Source organism: Caenorhabditis briggsae, assembly GCF_000004555.2.
Source record: "Caenorhabditis briggsae complete genome, chrI, whole genome shotgun sequence".
NCBI classification, from domain to species: Eukaryota; Metazoa; Nematoda; class Chromadorea; order Rhabditida; family Rhabditidae; genus Caenorhabditis; species Caenorhabditis briggsae.
This window is the reverse complement of record NC_013489.2, coordinates 4485554-4501682: the sequence shown is the minus strand read 5'-3', so window position 1 is coordinate 4501682 and position 16129 is coordinate 4485554. Positions and strand designations below refer to the sequence as shown.

General features: G+C 40.0%; 3 protein-coding genes across 3 annotated transcripts; 2 read left to right on the top strand and 1 right to left on the bottom strand.

Moving 5' to 3' along the window:
- Positions 1-621: 621 nt before the first annotated feature.
- Positions 622-13016, top strand: CBG04028 (the record flags this gene model as incomplete). Its single annotated transcript, XM_045244100.1, is given in 23 exon segments — positions 622-1070; positions 1737-2424; positions 2469-2726; positions 2770-2958; positions 2980-3249; positions 3295-3549; positions 3802-3960; positions 4007-4246; positions 4294-4641; positions 4662-4856; positions 4906-5070; positions 5117-5368; positions 5417-5519; positions 5564-5673; positions 5729-5914; positions 5974-6036; positions 6069-6485; positions 6534-7451; positions 7471-7995; positions 8038-8709; positions 8757-9011; positions 9317-12884; positions 12931-13016. The coding sequence occupies 23 exon segments, from the start codon at positions 622-624 to the stop codon at positions 13014-13016; spliced, it is 10371 nt and encodes a 3456-aa protein (XP_045092562.1).
- Positions 13017-13149: 133 nt separating this feature from the next.
- On the bottom strand, positions 13150-14125 carry CBG04029 (the record flags this gene model as incomplete). The annotated part of the gene is made up of 4 exons (XM_002639390.1): positions 13150-13490; positions 13560-13758; positions 13807-13914; positions 13967-14125. 4 exons carry the CDS (start codon positions 14123-14125, stop codon positions 13150-13152), a joined length of 807 nt encoding a protein of 268 aa, XP_002639436.1.
- A 409-nt stretch (positions 14126-14534) lies between these two features.
- On the top strand, positions 14535-15630 carry Cbr-air-2 (the record flags this gene model as incomplete). Its single annotated transcript, XM_002639391.1, has 5 exons — positions 14535-14593; positions 14639-14747; positions 14795-15162; positions 15208-15481; positions 15532-15630. 5 exons carry the CDS (start codon positions 14535-14537, stop codon positions 15628-15630), a joined length of 909 nt encoding a protein of 302 aa, XP_002639437.1.
- Positions 15631-16129: the final 499 nt, after the last annotated feature.

Sequence of the window (16129 nt, the reverse complement as noted above, 5' to 3'; positions counted from 1 at the left end):
TGTAAATAGGTACCATATTGTCTCAATTCTAATCACTCGTCTGTGATGGCCAGTTCATTTTTTGTTGTTCTTTACTGGGTATTCATTCTTCTTGTTCTCCAAATCAATTTGATTCCGGTTAGCTTTTTTTCTGTTCATCTAGTCCTATTTCCTACCTTTTCCATGTTTCCTCTGTACAGCTCGACCAATAGATTTCCTCTCGTTTGGGTTTCTCTTCTATGGGCTTTTACCATTTTCTATCTCGTTTTTCGCATTTTGAGGCAATTTGATGATGTCTTTATTGCTTGGTATAAACACCTTGTTTCTTTTTATGTTTTTTTTTGAGTAATAAACGGTTAGTTTTGATAGAGTCGTCATCACAGTTTCATGGAAAGCCCACACACATTCACACCGATTTTTGATCACCACTTTCGAAACCGATGTCGGTTTCTCAGCTCTAGCCGAATGTTCTCAGAAGAGCTCTGGGAACCGGTATAACCGAATTTTCTGCATAAAAGTGCCGAGTGAAGCGATGCAATGCTTCATTTCAGTTCTTTTCGTCGTCTTTTCCAATCTTTTGTTTTCTTCGGTCCATTTAGAATTCAGAAATGTTTCAGACAGTCCCCAGTCTCATTTGTTCCAATGGGCTTCAAGAGTTTGACCCTTTTGGGTCTTATCTCTCTTGTGGCTCTTACCGGAGCAAAATTACGTTGGAAATGTGAACTATTCGATACGAGTCAGGAGACATCAACACGTACAACATTCGTTGAATTCGTCAAAGGAGAAGAACCAAAAGTTCCAGTAGTTCCGAATGGTCCGAATCCACGTCCACCACGATCCCCCAAGTGTAGACCAAGACCAAAAAATGGAACTGTTGGACCATCGACAGGAACAGAAAAGCTGACTATTGAGAAGAGCAAATCTTTGATTCAATCTGATGTTCCTGGTGTTTTGGCATCCGGAGATACGGATCTACCACATGTAAAGTATCAAAGAAAAGAAACTCATCAGTCGTTGGATTTGAATATTGGACCAGGATTTGAGGAGAGCAATGATCCATATGGAAGGAGCAAACAGCCAGTTCCAAAATTGTAAGTTGCGTTTGCCTAATAACAGGTCGACTTAAAATTTTAGTTGCTTTGCCTTGGTTACTGTAAGACGTACTGAAAAGTGGTCAATTAAGGGTTACTGTTGGATTTCAATTTATAAGATCACTGTAGAATTTCAATTCACATGATTACTTACGGATTTTAATTCATAGGGTTACTGTAGAATTTCAATTCGTAGGGTTACTGTAGGAATTCAATTTATAGTATTACTGTAGAATTTCAATTTATAGGGTTACTGTAGGAATTTATTTCATAGGGTTACTGTAGAAATGCAATTTATTGGGTTACTGTAGAATTTCAATTTATTGGGCTACTGTAGAATTTCCATTCATAGGGTTACTGTAGAATTTCAATTCGCAGGGCTACTGTAGAATTTCAATTCGTAGGGCTACTGTAGGAGTTCAATTTATAGGATGACTGTAGAATTTCAATTTGTAGGATTACTTTAGGATTTGGATCCATAGGGTTACTGTAGAATTTCAATTAATAGAATTAGTATAGGGTTTCGATCCATAGGGATACTGTAGGGTTTCAATTTAAAGGGTTACTGTAGAGTTTCAATTTATAGGGACAGAACGAATTGTATAGACGCTTTAGAAACAATAACAGCGATTTTTCTAGTGATATACAGTAATAATGACATTCTAGATTCCGTCCCGCCCACCTGAAAGGAGCCGACGAACTCGACAAACCCCTTACTGAGCATTTGGACGAGAACGTCATGCCTGACTTTGAGTTGGATGATGATGAGTCACCACCAATTGAACAAGATCTTCCATGGTGTCCAGAAGAAACCGACGACGATTGTGAAACTGTGGATCTTGAGAAGTTGTCGGTATCGGAACTTATTGAACTGAAACAGAGATGTGAAACGACAGTGAGTGCTAAAAGACAAGAACTTATTGAGAAGCTGATAAAAACGGAACGGGGTCAGCCGGAAGTCCCGAAACCTGGCCAATTTGTTGTGAGCCCGCCCACAGGGAACATCAACTGTACAACCAGTCCATCAAAGTTGAAGGAAACTGATCTAGAAAAGTATCGGAAAGAATGTCCATGTGAAGAAGATCATTCGAAAATGTCAGAGGAAGAGTTTGCAATTTTCAAAAAGGAATGTCTAGATCCTATCGAGATTCCTGGAACCCCACATAATCTGGTGAGGAAAAACGGAAGATGTGGATCATCGCAGACGAAGATCAACGAAATGAGGGAACAAGAATACAAATTGTTTGTCAAGGAGTGTTTGGTGAATCCGAATATCGATTTGAAGAAGATCATAATAATCAAACCTGGTCCAGATTGTAAGGATGTTGATGTGAAGGGAATGGGCAAGATTGAGGTTAGTTGCTTGGGAAATTGAATTTGAAATCACATTAATTTCAGTTGGGCAAATACCAGAAGAAGTGTCTTACTACAAGAAACTGTGATGATATGGACACATCGAGCATGGATGAGAAAGAGTTGACTCGATTCAAGAAGATGTGCTCTCCAGTCATTCGGAAAACAAACAACTTGTGTGAAGAGGAAAATGTAGATGCTTTAGATGACGTGGCATTCGAAAAGTATAAAATTGAATGCATTCTGGGCGAGACACCGTTCGATTGTGACAGTGTGGATCCAAAGACATTGAGTGATAGAGAGGTGTGTTGGATACGAATATTCAAATATTAAAATTAATTTTCAGCTGAGAATGTATCTGAAAGAGTGTCCTGATCCACGATCTCCACCTCCTGTGAACTCAAGAATGAATTGCAAGAATGTGAACCCAGATGAGTTGAGCAATGCAGAATACAAGAAGTATGAGAGAGATTGTCTGGAGAAATCTGCAGGTGAATGCGCTCGAATTGATCCGCAGACACTGAATGACCAAGAGGTAACAAAAGTAGTTTGATAGCTAAACCGGAATGTTTTTCAGTACAAAAAATACGAGGAAGAATGTCTCAACAAGGAATCGAATTGCACACTTGCGGACCCTCGAGAAATGACAGACGAGCAATACACAAGATACGAAAGAGCTTGTCTGAAGAAATCCACCGATTGTAAGGATATCAATGTGAAGGATCTGACCGAGGTGCAATACAGAAAGTTTCGAAGGGATTGTCTCCGAGAAAATCCAGAATTCGATTGCAGCAGCAAAAATGTGGATGAAATGAGTGAAAAAGAGGTATGAGATGTTCTGGAAAGTACTCTAATTATTATTTGTTTTCAGTATTCTCGATATCGGAAAGAATGTTTGGAAAACCAAAGAGATTTCAACTGTAATGACGTTCAACCAAAGAAGCTCACTCAGAAACAGTTGAAGCGATACATGAGAGAATGTGTGAGAGAATCTTCTGATTGTCAAGACCAGAACGTGAAGGAAATGAGTGAAACAGACTATGAGGAATATGTCAAAAAGTGTCTGAAAGAGGATTCTAAGATCGATTGCTCAAACGTCAATCCAAATCAACTAACTGGAGATGAAGTAAGAAATAGTCTACTGTAAACACTCTAATCGAACGCCACCCCTAAAGTTGAGCCAATTTATCCCTGTTCCTGTAAAAGATATTAAAAGGTGGTCAACTGACAAAATATTTTTCAAATTATGATATACATTTTGTCAGTTGAACACTTTTTGATATCTTTTACAGGAACAGAGGTATATATATATATACTCAAAGTTAACGCCTTACTATAGTTTTCGGTGGTTCCTTCTTAACACCAACCTGAACTTCAGCTGAGAAAGTATCAACGGGAATGTGAACGCTTTGACTGTAACGTCAATTTGAATGATCTGAGTGAAGCCGAATACAAGAAGTATCTGAAACATTTTAGAGAAGATAATCCGAGTTTAGATTGTTTAAATATCAATCCAGATGATTTGAAAGGAGAGGAAGTGAGGCCTCCGAGTATTGAATCAATTTATATCTTTTATTTTTCAGCTCGAGAGGTACAACGATGAATGTCTGTCTGGAATTGATTGTCAAGTAGCAAAACCAGAGAAAATGAGTACGAAAGAATACAAGATGTTCATGAGACACTGTGTCAAGAACACTCTCGATTGCACCAGTGTCAACGTGAAAGATCTCAGCAATACAGATTACGAGAAGTTTAGAACGGACTGTCTGAAGATAGAATCGGATTGTTTGAATATCGACACTTCCAAGTTGAACGACAACGAGGTTGGTTCAATCTCAGTAAGTATTTTAGGTCATGAAAAATCCTTCAGTACAAACAATACAAAAAGGAGTGTCTTGATGCCGAAAGAGATGTGAATTGTGATTCTGTGAACCCCAATAAGCTGACCAGAGAACAATATCAGCTGTACGAGAAGAAATGTCTGGAACGAATCTCGTCTGAAAACTGTGTATCTATAAATCCGAATGAATTGAGTGATGATGATTACGAGAAGTACAGAAAAGATTGTCTGAAACCAAGGGCGCGATTCGATTGTAAAACTGTAAATGTGCAAAAGTTGAGTGATAAGGAATACAAGAAATACGAACAGGAATGCCTCGACAGACCAAGGAATTCCGATTGTGATTCTGTTCGTCCTGATGAGTTGAACGAGAAAGAGGTAATGAGATTTTTTGATAGATTGGGAAATTAATTAATTTTCAGTACGCCAAGTACCAGAGAGAATGTTTGGGAACTGGTAAACCAGCAGGTTGTCGCAATGTGAATCCGGATAATTTGAGCCGAGAGGAATACCGAAAGTATGAGAAAGAATGTCTTCCATCGTCATCTCCAGACTGTGATGGCGTTGTTGTTGACAATCTGAATGATGAAGAGGTAGAATATTTTAAAAAAACATGTTAGACTGTAAAACCTACTGTTACAGTTTGCAAGATACAAGAAGAGATGCTCTTCCCGAGTCCCTCGTCCCCCTGGTGAAAGTGTGGATATCACAAAGATCGTCCGATTCAACGAATCATCCTCTATTCCTCCAGGAGTAACAGCTGAAGCATGTCAAAATGCTGATGTGGAAAAAATGACCAATTATCAGGTAAGAAATACTTCCAGTTGACGAAAAAACAAGAACAACTATTTAGTACAACCAATACAAAAAATACTGTCAAGTTAACTTCGAAGGAACAGATTGCGATGAAGTACGAGTGGATAAACTGAGTGAGGAGAAACTTCAAGAATACGTTGCAAAATGTGGCTTGTTCTGTGGAATCGAGAGAAAAGAAGCTCTCTCCAAAAAGTATCAAAGGATATATGAGGAAAGATGTGAAGGAGATTCAAACGAATTGGAGAAAGACTGCAAAGATATTGCCATTGAAAAACTTGGAGAAAGAATGGTAAGTCTACTTTGTGGTAACTTCGATTTGAGACAACTAGCGGTTTAGTACGCGGACTTTGCTGAAAAATGCCTAGAACCAATCAACGCATGCTCAATGCTCAAGTCTCGTCGTCTCGTTCGAAAAGTCTACAATGAGTACCGATTGAGATGTAAGCCACGTCTTCGTTACCCTGAGAATCCTCGGTGTGAAGAGCGGATACTGAGAAAATGACGTTGGAAGAGTACAAGGACTACAAGAGAAGGTGTGGAAAGGGAAGAAAGGATTGTGATGATGTAAATGTAGAAGAGCTCAGTGATCAGGAAGTGAGACGTTTTATATGTAGTTACAGTTTTGTAGTTCTAAACCTTTGTTTTCCAGTTCATACGATACAAGAAACAGTGTCTGTTGGATACCATGAATGAGGATTGCAAAGATATCAACGTGGATGAATTAGCTAAAGAAGAATACAGAAGATATTTGAAGAAATGTGGAAGACTTCTACCTTCAGAAGTTACTGATGGCGATTGTGGTTCTGTTGAGGTCATGGAACTGACTGATAACGAGGTACTCATTTTATTTTATAATTTATGCTTACAAGTGGAGAGGGTCTCGGCTTTTGGAAGGATAATGACCAGGTGCTGGACGAACGTTGCCCGAAAATGGCTCCGGAATCTGGCCAGCAAGAAGTAAACCCCTGAGTAAATTCACTCTTTTTCAGTTCCGAGAATACATGAAACGATGCCCTGACCATTCCTCCGACTCAATCCAAAAATGTAATACTCTTGACTGGAGGGCTATGTCGCGGAAGGAATATCTGGATTTCCTGAAGGTGTGTCCACCGGAAAAATCATCTGATAGAATGACACCGCCTGGCGGAGAATCCTCCAAGAACTGTTCCGGAATGGACGTGGAGAAGATGACGGAGGAAGAATTCGAGCAGTACCGAAAGAATTGTATTTCAATCCGGAGAACAACAAACTCAGACTGTGATGATGTAGATGTGAATGCTCTATCGGATGAGGAGTACAGAATGTACGAGAGGAGATGCGGAACGCCACGTGGACCGGATTATCCGGATAGTCCTAATAGACACAACTGCACTGGAGTCAATATTGAAGAGCTAACCTCGAAAGAGGTAGATTTATAATTCTAAAAGATTTAAATTTAAAAATTCTATTTCCAGTTCCGTGCCTACAAAAAGAGATGCCTGACTATTCGGAAGACTCCAGATTGCAGTGCAAAGGATACCAGTCAACTGTCTGATGAGGAATACGAAGTCTACAGAAAGAAATGTTCAAGTGGTGAACATCCCGAAAAACCAAGAGATGGATGCTCTTCTGTGAATGTCTCAGAACTTTCTGACGAAGAATATCGTGACTACAAGAAGAAATGTCTAGAGAGGAGTACTTCGAAACCAGATTGTGATTACGTGAATGTCAACAATCTATCTGATGAGGAGTATCGACTCTATCGGAAGAACTGTGGATCGTCAGGAGGACCTGTGGAAATTGAGAAGAGTATTGAGATCGTCCCACCGCGAAGAAATGGAGAAGACACACCAGAATTGGAAAGAACTCCTGAAGATCGTTTCCCTGAAATACCTTCGGTTACAATTGAGAAGACTGTCGTTGTAAATCTTTCCAAACCACCACAAGGACCAGATTCTAATGACTGCACATCAATCAATCCAAATGAACTGTCCGATTCGGAATACGAAGATTACAGAAGAAGATGTCTGGAGAGAAAGATTCCTAAGCCGGATTGTGACGATATTGATGTTAACAAATTGTCCGATGAGGAGTATCTTGTCTACAAAAATCGATGTGGAGAGGAGTCTCCAGAATCTCCACGTAAACCGTCAGTTACTGTGGAGAAAACTGTCAAAATTGTAAACACGCCACCAAATGATGGATCTTCTCCGCCAACTTCACCAAACATTGATGACTGCTCCAATGTGAACGTGGCAAAACTGACCGATGATGAATACGACGAATACAGAAGAAAGTGCATGTCAATCAGGAAGATTGTGCAGCCAGAATGTTCGGATATAAATATTGAGGAGTTGGATAAAGAAGAGGTGGGTTTGAAATTTGTTGATGTAGTTCACTAATCTTTTTTAGTACCTCGCCTACAAGAAACGATGTGGTCCTCCAGATTCTCCACGATCTTCAAATGATTGCTCAGATGTGAGAGTGGAAGAGCTCACCCATGAAGAGTACGCTCTCTACAAAAAGAAATGCTTGAAGGGGAAACCACCAAGAAGGCCAGTAACTCCTGATGAGAACTGTCGAAACGTTAACATCAATGAGCTGTCAGAGAGTGAATACCGAGCATTCAAGAGAAGATGTGCAGAGAATGTGACAGTTGAAAAGATAGTAGTTGTTGGAAAAGAATGTAATAGGAATACGGATGAAATGACGAAGGAAGAATATCAGAAATACTTGAAGGAGTGTCCTCAAAAACCTCAAATCGAGTTGACAAAGACTATTACGATTGTTCCAAGAGACGAAGATGATTGTTCCAAAATAGATGTGAACAGTTTGACAGATGAAGAGTTCGTATTCTACCAAAAGAAATGTGGAGATTACAAAAATACCTTCCAGTTCAATTGTAATCAGGATGTTACCAAAATGAGTGATGGAGAGGTAAGGATATCAAGATCGGACCCTTTAAAAAATGTTTTGTAGTTTGAAAAGTTCCGAAAAGCATGTGGAAAGAAGCCGTTTGACTGTGAGTCAACTGATGTGGATTCTCTATCAGACAGGGACTACGCAAGATTCTTGAAGGAGTGTGGAAAACGGCCAATCTACAACTGTAAAAACGCGAAAGTGGAAAGAATGAGTTCTGATGAATACGACGAATACAAAAGAAAGTGTAAAAAGGTCACAACGAAGATTCACACTGACTGTGATCAAGTGAAAGTGGAAACTTTGAGTAGAAAAGAGGTAATAGTTGAAAGGTTGAACTTGCTTCATTCTAATCTTTTTTTTCTTTTTCAGTACGCCGAATTCAAAGAACGATGTCTGAAAAATATTCCGAAAAGGCCTACAACAACCATCCGAAAGCGAGTCGATTGTTCGATTGTGGACGAAAGTATGATGACTGACGAAGAATATGCAGATTTTAAGCAGAATTGTAATGTGAAAGTCACCACTGATCGATACCGTCCAGGAGAAAATATGATTCTAACGAAGAAGGTCGAGATTCGAACTGGAAAGGAAAAGTTCAGTTGTTACGATCAGGATGTGGATCAGATGTCCGACGAGGAATATGCTACATTTGAGAAGAAGTGCTTGGCAAATCCACACTTCAGATTCGATTGTAGCACTGTCGACACAACGAATCTATCCAGAGAAGAGGTATCCAATTGCAAATTCGATTTTGTAACCCAATTTTGTTCTTTTAGTATGCCAAATACCAACGAGAGTGTCCAACACGACCAGAGAAAACCATTTTGATTAAGACATTGATAGTCAACGGATCTAATGAAGTTGTGAAAAATGGATGCTACAATAGAGATGTGGATGGAATGAGCAATGAAGAATACGCGGATTACGAAGTCAGATGTCTTGGAAGAGAACCAGTTCCGCTCCCACAACTAGAAAGAAAGACTTCTTTCGATTGTCATAATGTGGATTTGTCGAAGCTTTCTTATCCAGAGGTGAGATTTCTAATGCCGAATTCAGAGTGAATTTTCATGAAAAGGTTCCTGTCCGAAGCTCCATTTTTTCTAAGTTCTCCAGACACTAAACTACGGTATCGCGCGTTTTGGCTGTGTTACCTCTTCGATATCTCTTCGAGACCCTCAAAAATGAGAATTTTTTGTCGATTAGCTGGTCTCGAAGAAACAACACAGCTCCAACGATTAAAACTGTAGTTTGGTGTCTGGAAAACCTGAAAAAAATGGCCCCCGGAAATTCAATTTTAAAACTATCTAAAATACTGACTCATTTTTGGAAATTTCAGATCGAAGAACACATCAAACGATGTCGTACACGAGAAACGGCCTCAACTCCACCTCCTCCGCGTCGTCAATCTCTGAAATGTTCTGATGTGAAAACCGATGATTTAAATTTAAATGACAAAGCATATGCAAAATGGGTCAAAGAATGTCTGCCTACTCCGGATCTCAAGCTCAAAAAAAAAATCATTATTCCTCCAACTCCAGAAGAACCACGCTTGAGTGGAGGAGAAACGGTACGAGTGGAGAAAATTGAAATCTACGAACATCTTCGACCGGATGATGATGAAGGATATTGGAAAGGGAATGAAGATTTTGGAGTCAGAGTTTTGACTGGAATCAAAAAGATGGTGATCACGGGAAGGCCTGATGAAGATTCTGAATCCGAAGCAGGAGTCATTCTTGTGAAGAAAGTGATTCACAAGATTCCTGGCAGACGACGTCCATTCGATGTTGATAATGGAATCGATGAGGGCGGAGTTATCGAAGTAAAGAGAATGATCATGAAGACAACCCAACCAGAACCAGATGTCGATGAATCTGAAGAGTTTGAGGAGATTCTCAGAAGACCAAGAAAGATTGTTGGGCCGAAGGAAGAAGTTGCTCTGCTATCTGTAACTAAAAGGCATCCACACTCGTACGGAACAAAGCATCGTCCTGAGGAAGAAGAACCAACTGAAGTTGTGAAATTGACAAAGAATACAAAACATCCAAATGCGACGATAAGAGAAGTCAGAATCCGAAAACATTTCGGAACTGGTGTTCCAGCTGAAGAGACTGTTGTTCAAGAAATCGGAGGTCTAGACTTCAAGATCACAAGGAAGACTGTGATGAAACCACGCAAAGTTCGCAAGTTGAAATCCACTACAACAACTACAACCACTCCTGCTGAGCCAGAATATTACTACGATGAAGAAGAGGTTCCGGAATACATCACATTGGTTCGAGTGGAAAAATCCAGTCGTCCACTGAGAAAAACAAGGAGACCAGAGGATGAAGATGATGAATATGTTGATGTGAAGGAGGATAAACCAAAGAGCTACATCGAGTTCGAAGGGTTCGTCAAGGTTCACGCAGGTTCTCGAAAACTCAGAAAGAAGACAAAGTTCACAGATTCTGGCGAAGAACCGGCTATTCGGGAAGTCACTCGGACAGTGGTTCCTGGAACTGAAGACGATGACTTCAAGGGTGTCAAAGTGAGAAGCCCTCGGAAGAGAGTGATTTTGATTCGGAAGATTGCGGTCGAGGTACCAGATGACGTCGAACATGAAGTGACTGTGGTAAAGAAACTGAAGGTTCTAAAGTTCGGAAATGAGGAAGTGGAGAATTTTAATGATGATGATGGTAACGTGGAAGATGATGGAAAAATCATTGTAAGGAATCGAAAACGAAAGTATTGGTTCGAAGATGGAAGGGAGCGTCCTGGAGAAGATGACGAGAATGAGGAATATGTGGAAGGTAGAATCGCAGTCAAAGGAAGAGCTCCGAAAGCATTTAGATGGACCAACAGGCCAGTAAAGAAGGGATCTGATGGACCAACCGTCACTGAAAGGACTTCTCAGTTTTACAAAATCGGAGGATCAGAGGAAGACGATGAGGAGAGAAGGAGAAGAAGAAGAAAGGAAGAGCTTCGTCCACGAGCTCTCGAAGAAGAGGAAGAAGATGGAATTATCAGAAGAAGAAGGCCTGATGATGAAGATGGAAGGCGTCCAAGACCACGTTTCGAGGAAGAGAGCGAAGAGTTCAGACAGAGGAAGCGCTTGAGACCAGGATTCGAGGAAGAGATTGAAGAGGAAGGAAAGAGGAAAAGAAATCCAGGTGGACTGAATGAAGACGTGATCATCAAGAAACTCTACAGACTTGGTCAAAAAACTCCATTCGAAGAAAATGATGGTGAACCAATCGTTCTGACAAGGAAAAAGATCATCAAGAACCAACCGAATGACATGAACGAGGAGGAGCCAGATGAAAGTGGAGAGATCAAACTTCATAACAGAAGAAAGCTTTATCGTATTCCAGCTGGAGGAGGTCGACCTAATGGAGACGATGATCAAGAGATTGTGAAGATCAAAAAGAAAACAGTTCATCGGATTGGGCCAAATGGGGAAAGAGAATATGTTGATGAAGATGTTCCTACTGGTGGATCAGATACTGGAGAAGATGAGGAGATCAAACTTCTGAAAAGAAGGAAATTCTATAGAATCCGTCCAGATGGAAAGAGAGAATTGACGAGAACGGAGGGGGTAGAACCATCTGATGGAGAAGAAGTCACTGTTTCCAAAAACAAAGTTCATCGAATTGGTCCAGATGGCAAAAGAGAACTTGTCAGCGAAGATGAACCCGGTAGAAAGCATTCTTCGGTTACCAATGACCAGCCGGAGGATGATTCTGAACAAGTGACACTGAAGAAAAAGATCAAGAGACGTTATCGTGTGGGTCCAGATGGAAAACGAGAGCTAATCGGAACAGAGGGAGAAGGAGATATTGATAGAATGTCCCATGGAGAAGAATCAGATTTGAAAATGAAAAGAAAATCGTTTTCCTCACAATCTGACGATCAACCAGACGATGAAATGAACGAGGAGAGGGTTATGATGAAGAAAAAGAAGTTCTATCGAATTGGTCCAGATGGAAAAAGAGAGTTGGTTCGAGAGGAAGAAGTTCCATCAGGAGGAATGCTGCATCAGAAGACTTCAGGACTTCTCGGAGGTAACAAGAACACTTATAGCCCGGAACCACTGAATGATGAGAGTGATGATGGAGAGGTTCGAATCAAGAAGAGAAGATTCTACAAAATTGGTCCAGATGGAAAGCGCGAGCTGGTGAGAGAAGAAGGCGGCGATGTTGATGGATCAGAATCTTCGAATGGAAACGGAGAAGAAAGAAAAATAATTCATAAGAAGAGAAGATTCTATAAAATAGGTCCAGATGGAAAAAGAGAACTTGTGAGAGAAGAGGAAGGAGGTGACGGAGGCAACATGGACAATAAAACATCGAAAAAATCTTCTGTGCCGAATGACCAATCAAATGCCGACATCAAGATGGGAGCACCATTGTCCGATGACGTTAAACCTCTTCCTGGTAAGAATACAAATGTTGTATTTAGCCAACGAGGATTTTTTAAAGGAGGGCATATGCTAGTTCCCCGAGAGTCTGAAGAAAAAGAAAACGAGAAGAACAAGAGGATGAGTGCAGATAATGATGATGATGATGATGATAAGTACACTTATGAGATGAAGCCACGTGTCAAACGAACATATGTTCTCGATGGGCATGGACGTCGGAAGCTAGTGGATGAGACAACAGGAGATGGTGAATTTAATAGTAGTTTTATAAATATCAAACATGATTTATTTTCAGAAAAATCGAATGTGGATCTTGGAAAGCTGTTGAAGCCGAGACGAAGAATCACAGAAACAGAGACAGTCGATAAAGAACATGTAAGTGTAATTATTGAATTGAACTCGAAATTAAATGTTTTTCAGCATGAAAGCAGATACCAAAAAGTAGGATCTACGAGAAAAACAAGAGCTTCTTCTGAACCTTCATCCAGCGGAACTAGCCCTAAAACAAGTATGCTTTGTTATTTTTTCTCCAGTTGACCCTTTTAATTTTTCAGTGAACGGCAAGATGCAGAAATACCACAAAGACAAGAATCTGAGGTCAGGCGGAAAGAGTGAAGAAGATATTCCTGAAGAGCAGTGATTTTCCATGAGGTTTTATCATTCTTTTATGTGACTCTCCATTTATAATAAATTTCATTTTATAATATTTCAAGAAAAATGAAAAACAACCGGTGAACAGTGATAACAATAGAAAACACAAAGTGGGACAAATTTCAAGTTTTAGAATTTAGGATGAGTTCGCGAAGGTCTCCTTGTTCTGTCAAAGAGAATCCATTAGCTGTATCCACCAACTGAATCACTTTCATCATTGATTCTTTGCTCTCGACAGCAAGTGGTACGAATGAAACTAGATCAAAGTCAGTAATAATTCCACAAATCGCTTCATTCAGCCTTCGGTACCTCTCAAGGCCGGGAACTTCGTTGAGAAGGTCTAAAAGTCTGTTAACATCCGGAAGATATGAGAAAAAATCAAGATCATAGGTGCCATCTGGAGAGAAGAGATCAGCTTTGGACAGACAATTCACTTGTGGCATTTCCATTGCAATCATTGTTGCTTAAAAAAATTTGTTGTTGTATTTAAAAAATTTGTTGTTGTATTTAAAAAATAAAATAAATCTTTTACCAAGTGTTGATAGTGCTACAGATATGAATTTCGAAGGGTCACTGCAGTATAGAGAGTCGGCAAGGTGAAGTGCACAAAGACGAACGCCTGCTTTTTCTAGGTGTCTGATAACCTTCCAAAGTTCTCCTTCGCTTTTGTAGAGTTCTAACTGTCCAGGACAGTCAATAATCATATATTTTTTGCTGTTCGCTTCAATTTTCTAAAGTGTTCTATTTGATTTTTTTGTTGTACTGTAATTGATATATACCTGCAGAAGCCAGTCACTATTGTCTCCGAGTGTCTCGATGCAATACTTGAGTGCACCGTTTGGTCCAAGACTTAGTCGATCCATTACATCAGTCACAGTGATCATTTCCTTAAAACGTTTCCTTGAAACTTTCCTTGAAACTCATTTCCTTGAAACTCACTGTGATATTCACATCCGGAGCATATGCCATTGTATCGTTAGCGGGATCTAGATTGATCGTGCAGAATGGACGGCCGATTTGGGTGAAGATGTCTGTCAAACCTGCACAAAATGTTGATTTGCCAGCGCCGGGGGCACCAATAACTAGGACACCATACATTAAGCTGAAAAAGAGATCAGTTTTATCGAACTGTTGTCCTTATGGCGTTATTCGTGACACGAAAAATGTATTTTTCCCTAATCATACATGTATAACAATATTTTTCATATATTTTACTTTTTTAGAAAGCTATGTTTATATTATATTTCTATGACCTTATTCCTATGACTTTCTGCAAACTCAGAGTCATAAAGGATTTGGCAGCGTGCCAAGTCCGCAACGACACCATGACGGACATATGCGGACATGGAGCGAATTTGAATTTTCATTTTGCCGCGCTAGCACACGTATCGGCGAACGGTTGGAAAGCCGAAGGCACCACCCTTTTTCGTTATTCATTTTCGAAAATATCTATATTTAGTTTCTGTTATTCCGCGCTGATTGGATAAAATTTCAGTAGTTATCAACAATGGAAAATAAGCCCCAAATACTTCAAACTAAATCGAAAAACACTCCGAACAAGGGAGGGTGAGTTTTTATCAAAGTTGGAAAATTTCAACTGATGTTTTCCAGAAAATTGTCTATTAACGATTTCGAAATTGGACGACCTCTGGGAAAGGGTAAATTTGGAAGCGTCTACCTCGCGAGAACGAAAACGGGTCATTTCCACTGTGCCATAAAAGTGAGTTTCGCTGTTTATCTCCAAGTTTCATTCAACCCTTTTGTTAGGTACTCTTCAAATCACAACTGATTTCTGGAGGAGTCGAACATCAGCTGGAACGGGAAATCGAAATTCAGTCCCATCTACAACATCCGAATATCATCCGGCTCTACAATTATTTCTGGGATGCGAAAAAGATTTACCTGATTCTCGAATACGCTCCAGGTGGTGAAATGTACAAGCAACTCACCACACAGAAAAGGTTCACTGAAGCAATGGCTGGAAAATATATGTATGAAATTGCCGATGCTCTGTCTTACTGTCATAGAAAAAACGTCATTCATCGAGACATCAAGCCTGAGAACTTATTGATTGGGGCACAAGGAGAACTGAAAATAGGAGATTTCGGATGGAGTGTTCATGCGCCTTCCAACAAGTAAGTTTAAAAAGAGTTGTTCAAACTATATCTTCTATTCCTAAGGCGTCAAACAATGTGTGGAACAATGGACTACCTGCCACCAGAAATGGTCAATGGAAATTCGCATAGTGACGCCGTCGATTTATGGGCTATCGGAGTGCTTTGCTACGAATTCCTGGTGGGCAAACCGCCATTTGAACACGAGAATCAAGCCGATACCTACTCTGCAATCAAAGCTGGGAGATTCACATATCCCGATTTTGTGAAGAAAGGAGCAAGAGATCTAATTGGAAAACTTCTCGTTGTTGATCCAAGGAGAAGATGTTCACTTCAGGAGGTTTATCATTTTTCTCAAAAAGTATTAGTCAATTTATTTGAATTTTACAGGTGAAAGACCACTACTGGGTCACATCGATGTTGGACAGCTGCCGACGAGCTGCTGAGAAACAGAAGGCTGAAAGAGCAGCAAGTCTTCGGGACCACTAGTAAATAATGATGCACATTCAATGTCGACTTTTAACCTGCTTACTCGTTCATATGACACGTTCAAGATCTCCATTTCGTAAACAATTACGACGATCATTTCTTTTTATTCATTTGTTTGACAACTGATCATTCTTTCTTTGTAATATGCGCGTATCCTCTCTCTTCAGAACATAAATCTGTTATCTTATTTAGTCGTCCCTGCTGCTCTTTCCCAATGTACAATTCATATATCCATATTCAGACCTCCTCGGCCCGGAGATTTCTCCCTTTTTAGATGACGCGCAAATGCATTCTTAGGGTTTCACTGACGGAATAAAGCGTTGATCTAAATTTTTAACAATTTTTTCTGACCAAAATTTTGATACATTTTCAACAATTTTTTTCTGCTCAAAATGTTGATAAATTTTTTTTCTGATCAAAATTTGATACGGTCTCGCAAATTCGACACTCCACCGATTCCGAGGAAGGAGTTGTCTCCGAGGAACCGATTCCGAGGAAA